The sequence below is a fragment of the Rhinatrema bivittatum genome, chromosome 12 (genome assembly GCF_901001135.1).
Source record: "Rhinatrema bivittatum chromosome 12, aRhiBiv1.1, whole genome shotgun sequence".
Classification (NCBI taxonomy): domain Eukaryota; kingdom Metazoa; phylum Chordata; class Amphibia; order Gymnophiona; family Rhinatrematidae; genus Rhinatrema; species Rhinatrema bivittatum.
In genome coordinates this window covers 1,796,982-1,814,773 of record NC_042626.1, presented here as the reverse complement: position 1 = coordinate 1,814,773, position 17,792 = coordinate 1,796,982, and the positions used below count along the sequence as shown (strand labels likewise).

At 45.3% G+C, this 17,792-nt stretch overlaps 1 protein-coding gene across 1 annotated transcript in view; it reads left to right on the top strand.

The window, feature by feature from the left end:
- The first annotated feature begins 1,757 nt into the window (after positions 1-1,757).
- The window catches only part of LOC115074231 (vegetative cell wall protein gp1-like), a 45,838-nt gene continuing 29,803 nt past the window's right edge, over positions 1,758-17,792 (top strand). The window contains exon 1 of the mRNA XM_029573520.1: positions 1,758-2,184. Coding sequence (XP_029429380.1) covers positions 1,758-2,184 — 427 coding nt within the window. The remainder of the gene's footprint in view (positions 2,185-17,792) is intronic.

Here is a 17,792-nt window from a genome sequence, read left to right as displayed (position 1 = left end):
GGATACAGCAGGGGAATATCAGTTGGATCTGGATACTGCACCAGCGGGGACTATGGACAGGGGCTGTGGCTACAGCAGGAGAATTTCAGTGGGATCTGGATACTGCACCAGCAGGGACTATGGACACAGCAGGAGAGTATCAGTGGGATGTGCACTCTGTACCAGAGTATCAGCGGGGGCTGTGGATACAGGAGGAGAGTATCAGTGGGATCTGCACACTGTACCAGAGTATCAGCGGGGGCTGTGGATACAGGAGGAGAGTATCAGTGGGATCTGCACACTGTACCAGAGTATCAGCGGGGACTACAGATGGGGGCTGTGGATACAAAGAGTATCAGTGGGATCGGGATACTGCACCAGTGGGAGGTATGGGCAGAGGCTGTGGATACAGGAGGAGAGTATCAGTGGGATCTGCACACTGTACCAGAGTATCAGCGGGGACTATGGATGGGGGCTGTGGATACAAAGAGTATCAGTGGGATCGGGATACTGCACCAGTGGGGGCTGTGGACAGGGGCTGTGGATACAGCAGGGGAATATCAGTTGGATCTGGATACTGCACCAGCGGGGACTATGGACAGGGGCTGTGGCTACAGCAGGAGAATTTCAGTGGGATCTGGATACTGCACCAGCAGGGACTATGGACACAGCAGGAGAGTATCAGTGGGATCTGCACACTGTACCAGAGTATCAGCAGGGACAATGGATGGGGGCTGTGGATACAGGAGGAGAGTATCAGTGGGATCTGCACACTGTACCAGAGTATCAGCGGGGGCTGTGGATACAGGAGGAGAGTATCAGTGGGATCTGCACACTGTACCAGAGTATCAGCGGGGACTACAGATGGGGGCTGTGGATACAAAGAGTATCAGTGGGATCGGGATACTGCACCAGTGGGAGGTATGGGCAGAGGCTGTGGATACAGGAGGAGAGTATCAGTGGGATCTGCACACTGTACCAGAGTATCAGCGGGGGCTGTGGATACAGGAGGAGAGTATCAGTGGGATCTGCACACTGTACCAGAGTATCAGCGGGGACTACAGATGGGGGCTGTGGATACAAAGAGTATCAGTGGGATCGGGATACTGCACCAGTGGGAGGTATGGGCAGAGGCTGTGGATACAGGAGGAGAGTATCAGTGGGATCTGCACACTGTACCAGAGTATCAGCGGGGACTATGGATGGGGGCTGTGGATACAAAGAGTATCAGTGGGATCGGGATACTGCACCAGTGGGGGCTGTGGACAGGGGCTGTGGATACAGCAGGGGAATATCAGTTGGATCTGGATACTGCACCAGCGGGGACTATGGACAGGGGCTGTGGCTACAGCAGGAGAATTTCAGTGGGATCTGGATACTGCACCAGCAGGGACTATGGACACAGCAGGAGAGTATCAGTGGGATGTGCACTCTGTACCAGAGTATCAGCGGGGGCTGTGGATACAGGAGGAGAGTATCAGTGGGATCTGCACACTGTACCAGAGTATCAGCGGGGGCTGTGGATACAGGAGGAGAGTATCAGTGGGATCTGCACACTGTACCAGAGTATCAGCGGGGACTACAGATGGGGGCTGTGGATACAAAGAGTATCAGTGGGATCGGGATACTGCACCAGTGGGGGCTGTGGACAGGGGCTGTGGATACAGCAGGGGAATATCAGTTGGATCTGGATACTGCACCAGCGGGGACTATGGATAGGGGCTGTGGCTACAGCAGGAGAATTTCAGTGGGATCTGGATACTGCACCAGCAGGGACTATGGACACAGCAGGAGAGTATCAGTGGGATGTGCACTCTGTACCAGAGTATCAGCGGGGACTATGGATGGGGGCTGTGGATACAAAGAGTATCAGTGGGATCTGCACACTGTACCAGAGTATCAGCAGGGACAATGGATGGGGGCTGTGGATACAGGAGGAGAGTATCAGTGGGATCTGCACACTGTACCAGAGTATCAGCGGGGACTACGGATGGGGGCTGTGGATACAAAGAGTATCAGTGGGATCGGGATACTGCACCAGTGGGGACTATGGATGGGGGCTGTGGATACAGGAGGAGAGTATCAGTGGGATCTGCACACTGTACCAGAGTATCAGCGGGGACTATGGATGGGGGCTGTGGATACAGGAGGAGAGTATCAGCGGGGACTATGGATGGGGGCTGTGGATACTGGAGGAGAGTATCAGTGGGGTCTGCACACTGAACATAAGAAATTGCCATACTGGGTCAGACCAAGGGTCCATCAAGCCCAGCATCCTGTTTCCAATAGAGGCCAATTCAGGCTACAAGTGCCTGACAATTACCCAAACACTAAGAAGATCCCATGCTACTGATGCAATTAATTAGTCACTAACCAACCTCTTTCCCTTCTCAAAAATACTCCAACTTGACCATGCAAGGGAATGTTTGCTCGGTGGTGATCTTGTACGGGGGTTATTCAATGAGGGTAACCGATTTGCAGTTATCCTCTCATGAACCTCCGTCTATTATTCTTTTATTAAGTTGAACAATATCTCACGAACTTTTTTTAATTTTTCAATTTTTCTAAAAATCCCTTCTCCCCTGCTGCTTTTCCGCCACCACTAATGTCTTGTTTCATACTTATCGGGACGTCGCCTCTGCAGTGTTTCATGGGTGCGGGGCTGCTTGTCCGACACGGGCCATGTTTCGGCACGATGTGCCTGCTTCAGGGACTATGGGAGAGCGCTGTGTCCGAAACTGGGTTCACAGCATGTAGGGAAACCTTTAATATATACAAGGGTTAATCCTAAACAGCAAAACCTTCTGCATACTTTATCTCATATTCAATAATAATGCTTGAATTAAGACCCACCTTGCCATTGAAAACTTACTTGTATGTAGCTTCTTTCTGTCTCACGGGCGACGCCTATTATGCTTGTCTGGGCGTCGGAACTGTTCTGACTCTTTATATATACCTGCCTGGAAGACCTACCTCCTCCTCTTTTTCAGACCGAGGCTGTCTCAGATGTGTGCTAATTCACCTAATAATGTTATGGGCCGTAGCGGACCTGACAGGGAACTATGTCTGCGGGGTATTGGGTTTCTACCTCATAAGGCGGACCTGGTGGGGAACTAGTGCTCGACACATGGGGTACAGTGGCCCCGAATGGGCTTAATCGAGAAATCGACTGGACAGTATTTTGGTGAAATCAGCCGGATATCAATCTCAAAGAATGAGGACGCTAAGGGTTTAACAATAACCCAGAAAAGGACAGTAGCCTATCACACACTAGGAAAATAGCTAGTTCATAGGACGGCGCCCCCCAGCCTGATTGAACATGACCCTAGTAAATAAAGATAAAAAGAAATGAGCCTTAGCAGTTCAAGCGGACGTAGCAAGAACCACTTCATAACCAGGACGGCGCCCCCCAGCCCGATTGAAGATGCCCCCAGTAAACAAAGATAAAAAGAAATGAGCCTTAGCAGTTCAAGCGGACGTAGTAAGAACTACTTCATAACCAGGTCCGCCTCTCAACAAGGAATACATAAGCAGTGGGCGGGTCTGCTGGCACCGGCAAGTGAAACATCGCATAAATTCAACAATTTTTTAAAATCAACTTTTTAAAGAGGCAGATTATTAAGAGACAAGGGAAAGTTATTAATTTTCAGACAAGCGCGGCTGTCAGCCCCGCCCCGAAAAACGCCCTTTATCAAAATTGCAACTATTTAACACCACAGTAGAAATTGACAATAAAGACAAAAGAGAAGAAAGCCTTAGCAGTTTCAGCGGACGTGGCAAGAACTAGTTCACAACTAGGTCCGCCGTCCACCAAGAAATACAAGATTCACTATAAGCAGGTTGTGTGCGGGTCTGTTGGCACCGGCAAGTGAAACATTGGAAAGATCGAGCACTACCACCATGAATTGCACGACGGACCGTCGAGAGTGTTAAAGTAGCATTATAAATTGAATAATTGTTGGGATCAATTTTTTAAAAAATAGGCAGATCAGTAAGAAACATGGGAAAGTTATTAATTTTCAGATAGGCGCGGCTGTCAGCCCCGCCCCGAAAAACGCCCTTCATTAAATTTGCAACTATCATAAGAAGCTAGCCCCGCCCGGAAAACGCCCACAGTCTAATTGACGCCGCCCTCAAATAGAAAAAATCGAACGCAGCAATAGCGGACGTGTCGAGCACTAGTTCCCCACCAGGTCCGCCTTATGAGGTAGAAACCCAATACCCCGCAGACATAGTTCCCTGTCAGGTCCGCTACGGCCCATAACATTATTAGGTGAATTAGCACACATCTGAGACAGCCTCGGTCTGAAAAAGAGGAGGAGGTAGGTCTTCCAGGCAGGTATATATAAAGAGTCAGAACAGTTCCGACGCCCAGACAAGCATAATAGGCGTCGCCCGTGAGACAGAAAGAAGCTACATACAAGTAAGTTTTCAATGGCAAGGTGGGTCTTAATTCAAGCATTATTATTGAATATGAGATAAAGTATGCAGAAGGTTTTGCTGTTTAGGATTAACCCTTGTATATATTAAAGGTTTCCCTACATGCTGTGAACCCAGTTTCGGACACAGCGCTCTCCCATAGTCCCTGAAGCAGGCACATCGTGCCGAAACATGGCCCGTGTCGGACAAGCAGCCCCGCACCCATGAAACACTGCAGAGGCGACGTCCCGATAAGTATGAAACAAGACATTAGTGGTGGCGGAAAAGCAGCAGGGGAGAAGGGATTTTTAGAAAAATTGAAAAATTAAAAAAAGTTCGTGAGATATTGTTCAACTTAATAAAAGAATAATAGACGGAGGTTCATGAGAGGATAACTGCAAATCGGTTACCCTCATTGAATAACCCCCGTACAAGATCACCACCGAGCAAACATTCCCTTGCATGGTCAAGTTGGAGTACTGATGCAATTAATAGCAGTGGCTATTCCCTAAGTAAACTTAAGTAATAGCAGGTAATGGACTTCTCCTCAAAGAACTTATCCAAACCTTTTTTAAACCCAGCTACACTAACTGCACTAACCACATCCTCTGGCAACAAATTCCAGAGCTTTATTGTGCGTTGAGTGAAAAAGAATTTTCTCCGATTAGTTTTAAATGTGCCACATGCTAACTTCAAGGAGTGCCCCCTGGTCCTTCTATTATGTGAAAGAGTAAATAACCGATTCACATCTACTCGTTCTAGACCTCTCATGATTTTAAACATCTCTATCATATCCCCCCTCAGTCTTCTCTTCTCCAAGCTGAAAAGTCCTAACCTCTTCAGCCTTTCCTCATAGGGGAGCTGTTCCATTCCCCTTATCATTTTGGTAGCCCTTCTCTGTACCTTCTCCATCGCAATTATATCTTTTTTAGATGCGGCGACCAGAATTGTACACAGTATTCAAGGTGCGGTCTCACCATGGAGCGATACAGAGGCATTATGACATTTTCCGTTTTATTCACCATTCCCTTCCTAATAATTCCCAACATTCTGTTTGCTTTTTTGACTGCTGCAGCACACTGAACTGACAATTTCAATGTGTTATCCACTATGACGCCTAGATCTCTTTCTTGGGTGGTAGCACCTAATATGGAACCCAACATTGTGTAATTATAGCATGGGTTATTTTTCCCTATATGCAGCACCTTGCACTTATCCACGTTAAATTTCATCTGCCATTTGGATGCCCAATTTTCCAGTCTCCCAAGGTCCTCCTGTAATGTATCACAATCCGCTTGTGATTTAACTACTCTGAATACTTTTGTGTCATCTGCAAATTTAATTATCTCACTCGTTGTATTCCTTTCCAGATCATTTATAAATATATTGAAAAGCACCGGTCCAAGTACAGATCCCTGAGGCACTCCACTGTTTACCCTTTTCCATTTAATCCTACTCTCAGTTTCCTGTCTTTTAACCAGTTCGTAATCCACGAAAGGACATCACCTCCTATCCCATGACTTTTTAGTTTTCTTGGAAGCCTCTCATGAAGCAGATTTGTTAGGCAGGGCTTCCCTTGGGTAAAGCCATGCTGACTTTGTTCCATTAAATCATGTCTCTCTATATGCTCTGAGATTTTGATCTTGAGAATAGTTTCCACTATTTTTCCCGGCACTGAAGTCAGGCTCACTGGTCTATAGTTACCCGGATCGCCCCTGGAACCTTTTTTAAATATTGGGGTTACATTGGCCACCCTCCAGTCTTCAGGTACAATGGTTGATTTTAATGACAAGTTACAAATTTTAACTAATAGATTTGAAATTTCATTTTTTAGTTCCTTCAGAGAGTATCAGTAGGAGCTATGAATATAGCATGAGAGCATTGACAGGAGCTGCAGTGGAGATTGGTCTCGCCACTCTCAAATTATAAACCTAGGCAGATCTCTCCAATCCCTTCTTGACTTTCCCTCACCTCGGTGCGTCCGTCTGGATGCAACCAGAGAATGGCCTTTTCTATCACTGCCCCACACTTTGGAACTTGTTATCTCTGTAGCTACGGAAAGCTCGTAAGACCTTTCTCTTTAAGAAATCATTTGAAGATCTAATAAGAGAGAATACAGGCAACTAATCTTTCTGTCAGCTCCAGGTAATGCATCTCAGTCCATGGCCACGGTGTCTAATTGTTATGATTATGTGTTTTTATTACGAATGTTTTTATTTCACCTGTCCTGAACTCTGGAGCCTGTGGGATATCAGTGATTTTAAGTAAAATAAGTAAATGAAGTGTAGCACCAGAATGTTCCCTTGGGCTGGGAATTCAGCAGGGGCTGTGGATACAGCAGAGTATCAGTGCACAGGGATCTGCACTGATACTCGGCTATTCCTGCCTATTGCCAGCAGCTCTGTCTAACACAGCATCCCACTCAGCATCCCCATCCTACTTTTCTGTCACCCGCTGCCAGGTCCTGCATCCCTCCTCCCTTTCTCCCCTATCCATGCTGCCCAGCACTGTACACATTGGCAACTGATTAGTCCAAGATTAAACTTGCAGTGTACTGAAAGGTGAAAGGGCACAAGCACCGTGAGCCTCCTCCGTGCATTGAATGCAGATCACTTCCCTGCCTGCGGGGTAATTGCACAGTGTGAGCACAGGGTGGCGCTGCTGCTGCTGTCAAATCTGTTCTCCAAAGCCTTTCACTGCAGCCCTGCACGCTCCTGCTCAGGCTGGAATATTTTTAACAGGGAAATCGCAGGATATATTCCTGCCAGGAGTCCAGTCTTCCACCCTTCATTCTGGTTCTGCTCCTCATTGCCCTCCAAACTTCAAGGTGTTTTGGTTTAATCTTCCCCGTCTTGATTAGGGGTTAGATGGCAAGGAATTATCCTCACTCATTCCCCACCCCACAGCTCCCCAGTATCCTACAGCTTCTCGGTCTCTCCTGAACCAAGAAGGGATGTCATGAACAGAAGAAGTGACAACAGAGAACATCCTCACTAGTGGCTGTGATGGGCTGATCCTCACCCTGTGACCCCGGAGAACATCCTCACTAGTGGCTGTGACATGCTGATCCTCACCCTGTGACCCTGGAGAACATCCTCACTAGTGGCTGTGATGTGCTGATCCTCACCCTGTGACCCTGGAGAACATCCTCACCAGTGACTGTGACATGCTGATCCTCACCCTGTGACCCTGGAGAACATCCTCACTAGTGGCTGTGACGTGCTGATCCTCACCCTGTGACCCTGGAGAACATCCTCACTAGTGGCTGTGATGTGCTGATCCTCACCCTGTGACCCTGGAGAACATCCTCACTAGTGGCTGTGATGTGCTGATCCTCACCAGTGACTGTGACATGCTGATCCTCACCCTGTGACCCTGGAGAACATCCTCACTAGTGGCTGTGATGTGCTGATCCTCACCCTGTGACCCTGGAGAACATCCTCACTAGTGGCTGTGATGTGCTGATCCTCACCCTGTGACCCTGGAGAACATCCTCACTAGTGGCTGTGATGTGCTGATCCTCACCAGTGACTGTGACATGCTGATCCTCACCCTGTGACCCTGGAGAACATCCTCACTAGTGGCTGTGACTTGCTGATCCTCACCCTGTGACCCTGGAGAACATCCTCACCAGTGACTGTGACATGCTGATCCTCACCCTGTGACCCTGGAGAACATCCTCACCCTGTGACCCTGGAGAACATCCTCACCAGTGACTGTGACATGCTGATCCTCACCCTGTGACCCTGGAGGACATCCTCACTAGTGGCTGTGACATGCTGATCCTCACCCTGAGACCCTGGAGAACATCCTCACTAGTGACTGTGATGGGCTGATCCTCACCCTGTGACCCTGGAGGACATCCTCACTAGTGGCTGTGATGTGCTGATCCTCACCCTGTGACCCTGGAGGACATCCTCACTCTAGTGACTGTGATGGGCTGATCCTCACCCTGTGACCCTGGAGGACATCCTCACTAGTGACTGTGATGGGCTGATCCTCACCTGGTGACCCTGGAGAACATCCTCACCAGTGACTGTGACATGCTGATCCTCACCCTGTGACCCTGGAGAACATCCTCACCAGTGACTGTGACATGCTGATCCTCACCCTGTGACCCTGGAGAACATCCTCACTAGTGGCTGTGATGTGCTGATCCTCACCCTGTGACCCTGGAGAACATCCTCACCAGTGACTGTGACATGCTGATCCTCATCCTGTGACCCTGGAGAACATCCTCACCAGTGACTGTGACATGCTGATCCTCACCCTGTGACCCTGGAGAACATCCTCACCAGTGACTGTGACATGCTGATCCTCACCCTGTGACCCTGGAGAACATCCTCACCAGTGACTGTGACATGCTGATCCTCACCCTGTGACCCTGGAGAACATCCTCACCAGTGACTGTGACATGCTGATCCTCACCCTGTGACCCTGGAGGACATCCTCACTAGTGGCTGTGATGGGCTGATCCTCACCCTGTGACCCTGGAGGACATCCTCACTAGTGGCTGTGATGGGCTGATCCTCACCCTGTGACCCTGGAGGACATCCTCACTAGTGACTGTGATGGGTTGATCCTCACCCTGTGACCCTGGAGAACATCCTCACCAGTGACTGTGATGGGCTAATTTTCCAGCTTCGCCCAGTTTCCAATCTTATGCTGATACCTCTGATGGAAAAGAGCCAGTGGACAGAGTAAGCACAGAAAGAAGGATTTTCAAAGTTTGGGCTGTCTGTAAATGCACTTTTACCCACATTGCAAGCAGGCATTTCCATTGATGGCTTTTAAGAACATAAAACATAAGAAAATGCCATACTGGGTCAGACCAAGGGTCCATCAAGCCCAGCGTCCTGTTTCCAACAGTGGCCAATCCAGGCCATAAGAACCTGGCAAGTACCCAAAAACTAAGTCTATTCCATGTAACCATTGCTAATGGCAGTGGCTATTCTCTAAGTGACCTTAATAGCAGGTAATGGACTTCTCCTCCAAGAACTTATCCAATCCTTTTTTAAACACAGCTATACTAACTGCACGAACCACATTCTCTGGCAACAAATTCCAGAGTTTAATTGTGCGTTGAGTAAAAAAGAACTTTCTCCGATTAGTTTTAAATGTGCCCCATGCTAACTTCATGGAGTCCCCCCTAGTCTTTCTATTATCCGAAAGAGTAAATAACAGATTCACATCTACCCGTTCTAGACCTCTCATGATTTTAAACACATCTATCATATCCCCCCTCAGCCGTCTCTTCTCCAAGCTGAACAGCCCTAACCTCTTCAGCCTTTCCTCATAGGGGAGCTGTTCCATCCCCTTTATCATTTGGTTGCCCTTCTCTGTACCTTCTCCATCGCAATTATATCTTTTTTGAGATGCGGCGACCAGAATTGTGCACAGTTCCCAGTATTTGATCGGGGGAGTGAAAAAGCACGTTTGATTTCCAAAAGTGCATGTGGGACTTGGTCACACCCATCCCCTGCTTGTAGACAGGAAAGTTTATTGGACACGGCTCTTTCGGACCAGTGGTTCCCTTTTGCAATCTGACTGCAACGTGCTGGGAATGTGCCAGGATGACTAACATTAAAAAGCAGCCAGGGAGACTGGAGGAGAAATACATGATCTCCCTTATTAAGAAAGGGAAAATGGGAGATGAGCCGCTGCAGATTCAGTCTCAAAGTTTGTTCACTTTTTCTCAGGTCTGAGATCAAAATGTATTCCCAGGCTGGGACGGCTGGCTGCCGATGCCTTGAAGATTTTTAACGGTCTAATTAAAAAGAAACACAAAACGGGATAAAAATGGTGAAAGGCTGATTTACTTCTTGTAGAACTGGGAAATGAAATACATTCTGAGAAATTCTGTGCGCTCTGGTCTTGGTACCGAGGATTAATTTGAAGGTGAGGTGCAGACTACAATGACCTTGAGAGTTGACCTCCCTCCTTCCAGCTGCCAGAAAGGGAAACCCTTCATTGTGCCTCCTTACTTCAGTCACAGGAGGAGCGGTTTCTTCCTTCTGCTGTAGTGAATAGGTTTAACATTAAAGATCTTTAACCGAGGCTTGGCCTTCTGGATCAGTCCATAGATCCGTGGTCTGACATCCCATGACAGTTGTAGGCGAGAGTATGTGACCTGCTGGGGGGAAGGTTTCTGGTGTCCTAGGTCAAGGGATGTGCCAGGCTTCATCATCGTCCTCTTCTCAGATCCCCTGTCACAGCCACCAAAACCTGCAATCAATATAACAATACAAAATTTCTTATCAAATTTATTTCCAAAACTTTACATTGTACAAAACACAAATTCTCATAAAAATTACATAAAAACGAATAAACCACCTCAAACCTAGTCCTAATATCAGTCCTACACACCATTATCTCTTCACATATTCACACAAAACATCTAAAGACCTATCATTTTCATTAACGTGAATTCTCCTGGGCCCCCGACATGTTTCACTCTAAAAAAAAAAAAAAGATTCTTCAGGGGGCTTTTCTGGTTTTAACAATCATACAAGTCGGAGGAACCAAAAAATAAAAAAATAAAAATAAAAAATCCCATTTCAGACTTATTATTAAAAATTTGTAACCTGTAATTAAAATCATCCATTGTACAAGAAGACTGGAGGATGGCTAATGTAACCCCCATATTTAAAAAGGGCTCCAGGGAGATCCAGGAAACTACAGACCGGTTAGCCTGACTTCAGTGCCAGGAAAAATAGTGGAAAGTGTTCTAAAGAATAAAATCACAGAACATATAGAAAGACATGGTTTAATGGAACAAAGTCAGCATGGCTTTACCCAAGGCAAGTCCTGCCTCACAAATCTGCTTCACTTTTTTGAAGGGGTTATTTTAATAAACATGTGGATAAAGGTGAACCGGTAGATGTAGTGTATTTGGATTTTCAGAAGGTGTTTGACAAAGTCCCTCATGAGAGGCTTCTACGGAAACTAAAAAGTCCTGGGATAGGAGGCGATGTCCTTTCGTGGATTACAAACTGGCTAAAAGACAGGAAACAGAGAGTAGGATTAAATGGTCAATTTTCTCAGTGGAAAAGGGTAAACAGTGGAGTGCCTCAGGGATCTGTACTTGGACCGGTGCTTTTAATATATTTATAAATGATCTGGAAAGGGGAATGATGAGTGAGGTAATCAAATTTGCGGATGACACAAAATTATTCAGAAGTAGTTAAATCTCAACAGCTTGAGATGAATTGCAGGAGGACCTCGCGAGACTGGAAGATTGGGCATCCAAATGGCAGATGAAATTTAATGTGGACAAGTGCAAGGTGATGCATATAGGGAAAAATAACCCTTGCTGTAGTTACACGATGTTAGGTTCTATATTAGGAGCTACCACCCAGGAAAAAGATCTAGGCATCATAGTGGATAATACATTGAAATCGTTGGCTCAGTGTGCTGCGGCAGTCAAAAAATCAAACAGAATGTTAGGAATTATTAGGAAGGGAATGGTTAATAGAATGGAAAATGTCATAATGCCTCTGTATCGCTCCATGGTGAGACCGCACCTTGAATACTGTGTACAATTCTGGTCGCCACATCTCAAAAAAGATATAATTGCGATGGAGAAGGTACAGAGAAGGGCAACCAAAATGATAAGTGGTATGGAACAGCTCCCCTATGAGGAAAGGCTAAGGAAGTTAGGGCTGTTCAGCTTGGAGAAGAGACAGCTGAGGAGGGATATGATAGAGGTGTTTAAAATCATGAGAGGTCTTGAACAAATTAATGTAAATCGGTTATTTACTCAGAAGAACCAGGGGAAATTCCATGAAGTTAGCAAGTAGCTCATTTAAAACAAATTGAAGAAAATCATTTTTCACTCAGCGCACAGTTAAGCTCTGGAATTCATTGTATAGGAAGTAAGAATGTATTTACAATAAATGGTTTTGTCCACAGATTGTTTGTACAAAGGATAAACCCCCCGGTTATAAAGCCTGATGAGAGGATTCTTGTGATCACTGTGAAAAACTGCTGTGTATTGATAGCCAGAGTTGGAGCTTTTGGTTGCTATAATTTACCATTGTGATAATTAAGATGGTAATTTAACATGTAATTTAAAGATGTTTTGCAATAATATTGCACTTTATATGTTTAACATTTATAGACCTGCGATATGGATACATTTATATCCTTGTGGACAAAATTGTTCTGATATTTGTATGATTGTTAAAACCAGAAAAGCCCCCTGGGAAAAACCTCTTTTTTAGAGTGAAACATGTCGGGCACTCAAGAGAATTCAAGTTAATGAAAATAACGAGAGGATTCAAGACAATTCGTGTTAATGAAAACAAGGATAGGTTTTTAGATGTTTTGTGTGAATACATAAAGAATGTAATGGGATGATTGGGTGTGGAGGATTGATTTGAGGTGGTTTATTCCTTTTTTGTAATTTTTATGAGAATTTGTATTTTGTACTATTGTAAAGCTTTGGAAATGAATTGATTACAATTTGAAAACTAATTTTGAATTGTTGTATTGTCTTGCGATATGGTTACTTGCTATAGCATTAATTTATTACTTGTAAACGGCTCTTATCTTAAACATGCAGTCTTCCCACACTCATGGAGGCTTTATAGTTTAGAAAGAACCATTACAATGTTATCAACACCAATCAAGCAGCTATGCACAAAAACCTTAAACAGACATCTGCAAGGGGCTCAGTTCCTGCCACACCACCCAGTTCCCCCTTTTACAGTGGGTAAGATGATATCATCCAGCACTAGATATTCCAATCAAACCAATGACTGGGGCTCAATCAATTATAACCAGATATCCAAGCCCATATCATTTGGAAAATACTCGTGTTATCATTTCACATTGCTGTAGGTTTTCCCATATAATATACATTAGATAATAGGGATGTATATTTCTGCAGGTATGCGCACACCTTGCCAGCTTTCTAGTACATGCTGGGAAACTGAGAGTATCCGTGCATTTTTAATAATGAGATACACGCACACAATCCATTTTCCCTCATGGACTAGAAAGCTGATGACGACGACAACAAGGAGGAAGTGGTGAAAATGAAAACAGTGAAATAATTCAAAGGGGCATGAGATAAACACTGCTGATCCCTAAAGGCTCGAGGATGGGAATGAGGAAAAGAGTGCATGGGGGTAACTTGCTGGTGCGGCGGTTACTGCCCTTTACCAATAAGCCTTCATACTGTTGATACAACTCAACTCCATCATTGCTCTCTGCTTCAACGGCAGGGGAAAAGAGGAATTGGATTCAGATAGCATCTAACAAGAACATTGAATTGTACAGTCTGGGAAAACAGATGAGCATGGGGGTAACTTGCTGATGTGGCTGTTACTGCCCTTAACCAATAAGCCTTCATACTGTTGATACAACTCAACTCTATCATTGCTCTCTGCTTCAACAGAAGGGGGAAACGGGGAATTGGATTCAGACAGCAGCCAACAAGGACTCTGACATCTATGGTCTAGGGAAACAAGCATGGGGGGAACTCGCTGATGTGGCTGTTACTACCCTTAACCAATAAGCCTAATACTTTGATGCAACTACAACTTTGCTCTCTGCTTCAACAGCAAGGGGTAATGGGGAATTGGATTCAAACAGCAACCAACGAGGACCCTGACTTTTAAGGTCTGGGAAACTGATAAGCATGGGCTTGACCTACACAGAGCACCAGATACTGCCATAAGTTTGCTGGGCAGACTGGGTGGATCATTTGGTCCTTTTCTGCAGTCATTTCTATGTTTCTATGTTTCCATATGTACATACCATTGAAATAGATGTAACAAATGCATATCCCTACTACAAAGCCTCCTCTGTAATGAGTCCAAGGTTGGAATATCTGCCCTCCTCCAATTAGCAGCTATTTCACATCTGACTGCTATAATTATTTGTATCATCAAGTCCAACTTCTTTTTAGACCACTTGTTTGAAAATATGGATAGCAGGAAGATCTTAGGATCAGGTGGAAGAGTGATACTCACAACATCACTTAGTGCTTTCAGAAAATCTGCATTTTCCCATAGCTCCACCTTATATGCCAAAAAGTGCCAATATGTCCACATAGTCTCCAGCATATTTCTGGCACTGTAGAGAACATTTTATGCAGATTGCTGGGTGCTAGGTACCAGCGATACAAAATCTTGCATCTGCTTTCTGCTATCAATACTGATATTAAACTCCTAGCAATATGCTCATTGATCTCATAATGTATCTTCTGTCTCTACTCCCAAATCCTTTTCCCATTCACTTATATGCTTGTGTTTGGTGTTGGATCTGGGGATAGTAGTTTATATATTTTAGATATCAACCCCTTCTCAGAGACAATTTTAGAACATAAACTTTCAAAATGTACTAATGATCTTGCTACTCCTGCTGTTATTGATTTATCCAATATGTTTGAGTTTTAACAAAGGTCATGCTATGCATATTTCCCCACTTTTGTCGGAAGTCCGATGCAACTGTATCACTGCTGATAGGCTTGTAACCACTTCTTTCCCACTTTTCTTGGAAGCCTGATGTATTCGTACCATGACTGTTTAAGGCTCTTCATGTTTTTAAAAACTTGATTTATCAAAATTAAAGGAAGGATAATTTACATCCCTTTGACTGACATATTATTGTATATGGCTGGTGTGAGAATGTATACAACTGACACGTGAGTGTACATGGCTGTGTGTGAGTGTACAGGAATAATGTGTGAGAGTGTACAGGACTGAGTGTACAGGACTGGGTATGGCTGGGTGAGAGTGTACAGGACTGAGTATTATTGTATGTGGCGGGGTGAGTGTACAGGACTAATGTGTGAGTGTACAAGGCTGGGACGAGTGTACAGGAATAAAGTGTGAGTATATATGGTTGAGGTGAGAATGTATACAACTAACATGTGAGTGTATTTGACTAAGTGTGAGTGTACAGGACTGATGTGCAAGTGTACAGGGCTGGAGATGAGTAGAAAGGACTGACATGAGTGTACATGGATGGGTGTGAGTGTATAGGACTGATGTGCGAGTGCACATGGATGGGACTGAGAGCAAAGTACTGATGTGTTATTGCACATGGCTGTGGGTGAGTGTAAAGGACTGACGTGCGAGAGTACATGGCTTGGAAGAGTGTATAGGACTGATTTGTTATTTTACATGGCTGGGGGTGAGTGTAAAGGACTGATGAGCGAGTGTACATGGCTTGGAAGAGTGTTTAGGACTGATGTGTTATTGTACATGGCTGTGGGTGAGTGTAAAGGACTGACGTGCGAGAGTACATGGCTTGGAAGAGTGTATAGGACTGATTTGTTATTTTACATGGCTGGGGGTGAGTGTAAAGGTCTGACGAGTGAGTGTACATGGCTGTGGGTGAGTGTAAAGGACTGATATGTAAGTGTATATGGCTGGGGGGAGTGCAAAGTACTAATGTGTTATTTTACATGGCTGGGGGTGAGTGTAAAGGTCTGACGTGCGAGTGTACATGGCTGGGGGGAGTGCAAAGTACTAATGTGTTATTTTACATGGCTGGGGGTGAGTGTAAAGGTCTGACATGTGAGTGTACATGGCTGGGGTGAGTGTAAAGGTCTGACATGCACATGTAGAGGGCTGGGGTGAGTGTAAAGGTCTGACATGCGCGTGTACAGGGCTGGGGTGAGTGTAAAGGTCTGACGTGCGAGTGTACATGGCTGGGTGAGAGTAAAGGTCTGACGTGCGAGTGTACATGGCTGCGTGAGAGTAAAGGACTAACATGTGAGTGTACATGGCTGGGTGAGAGTAAAGATCTGACATGCGAGTGTACATGGCTGGGGTGAGTGTAAAGGTCTGACGTGCGAGTGTACATGGCTGGGTGAGAGTAAAGGACTAACATGTGAGTGTACATGGCTGGGGGTGAGTGTAAAGGTCTGACGTGCGAGTGTACATGGCTGGGTGAGAGTAAAGGTCTGACGTGCGGGTGTACATGGCTGGGTGAGAGTAAAGGACTGACGTGCGAGTGTACATGGCTGGGTGAGAGTAAAGGACTAACATGTGAGTGTACATGGCTGGGGGTGAGTGTAAAGGTCTGACGTGCGAGTGTACATGGCTGGATGAGAGTAAAGGTCTGACGTGCGAGTGTACATGGCTGGGTGAGTGTAAAGGTCTGATGTGTGAGTGTACATGGCTGGGTGAGAGTAAAGGACTGACGTGCGAGTGTACATGGCTGGGTGAGAGTAAACGTCTGACGTGCGAATGTACATGGCTGGGTGAGAGTAAAGGTCTGATGTGCGAGTGTACATGGCTGGGTGAGAGTAAAGGACTGACGTGCGAGTGTACATGGCTGGGTGAGTGTAAAGGTCTGACGTGCGAGTGTACATGGCTGGGTGAGAGTAAAGGACTGACGTGCGAGTGTACATGGCTGGGTGAGAGTAAAGGACTGACGTGCGAGTGTACATGGCTGGGTGAGAGTAAAGGACTGGATATTCTGAAGCATGTGTTCCACGGTCATTGGAAACCTCCCGCTCGCCGCCCTTTCCTTTCTTTCTCTTGTGAGGGGCAGTGATATTTAGACAATATTTAAGGCACACCTCGCGTCCTAGATGGTATTATTAATGGAAAAGGGAGCTGGCTGGCCAGCCGTGCATGGGAACCTGCTTACAATTAGATGCCGATTGTTCTAAAGGTCAATGAATTCAGATAATATCCACAGGGGGAAAGAAATTTAATACCATTTTAGTGAATTAATTAATTATAATATTATATCAGCTTGGGTTCTTTTCCTGAGTGATTAAGGGAATAATCTGTCTTAGAAAAGGTTCTCAAAAGTCAGCGAGAGACTGAGAAAAAGATATATAGAGAGAGACACACAGAGTTATATATGAGTGTGTGTGAGAAACAATGTAGTATGTGTGTGCCAGACACAGATATGTGTAGATGTGTGTGAAAGAGAGTCTCACACACAGAATGAAATGTGTGTGTTTGTGTGAGAAACATATTTGTAATAGACACAAAGTGATGTGTGTGTACGTGTGTGTGCATGAGAGAGTCACAGTGATATGTGTAACAGTCACACAGAGACAGTGTGCTATGTGTATGACAATCACAGTGATGTGTGTATGTGTCTGAGAGAAACACTGTTGTGTGCTTGTGTGTGTGAGAGAGAAAATCAGTGTGATATGTGTGTAACAGTCACAAAGTGATGTGTGTATGTGTGTGAGAGTGAGAAACAGTGTGATATGTGTGTGGCAGTCACAAAGTGATATGTACATGTGTGTGAAAAAGAGAAACAGTGTGATATGTGTGTGACAACCAGAGAATGATGTGTGCATGTGTGTCAGAGAGAGAAACAGTAGATATGTGTTTGACAGCCACAGAATGATGTGTGCATGTATGTGAGAGGGAAACATTGTGATATCTGTGTAAGAGAAAGAAACAGTATGATAT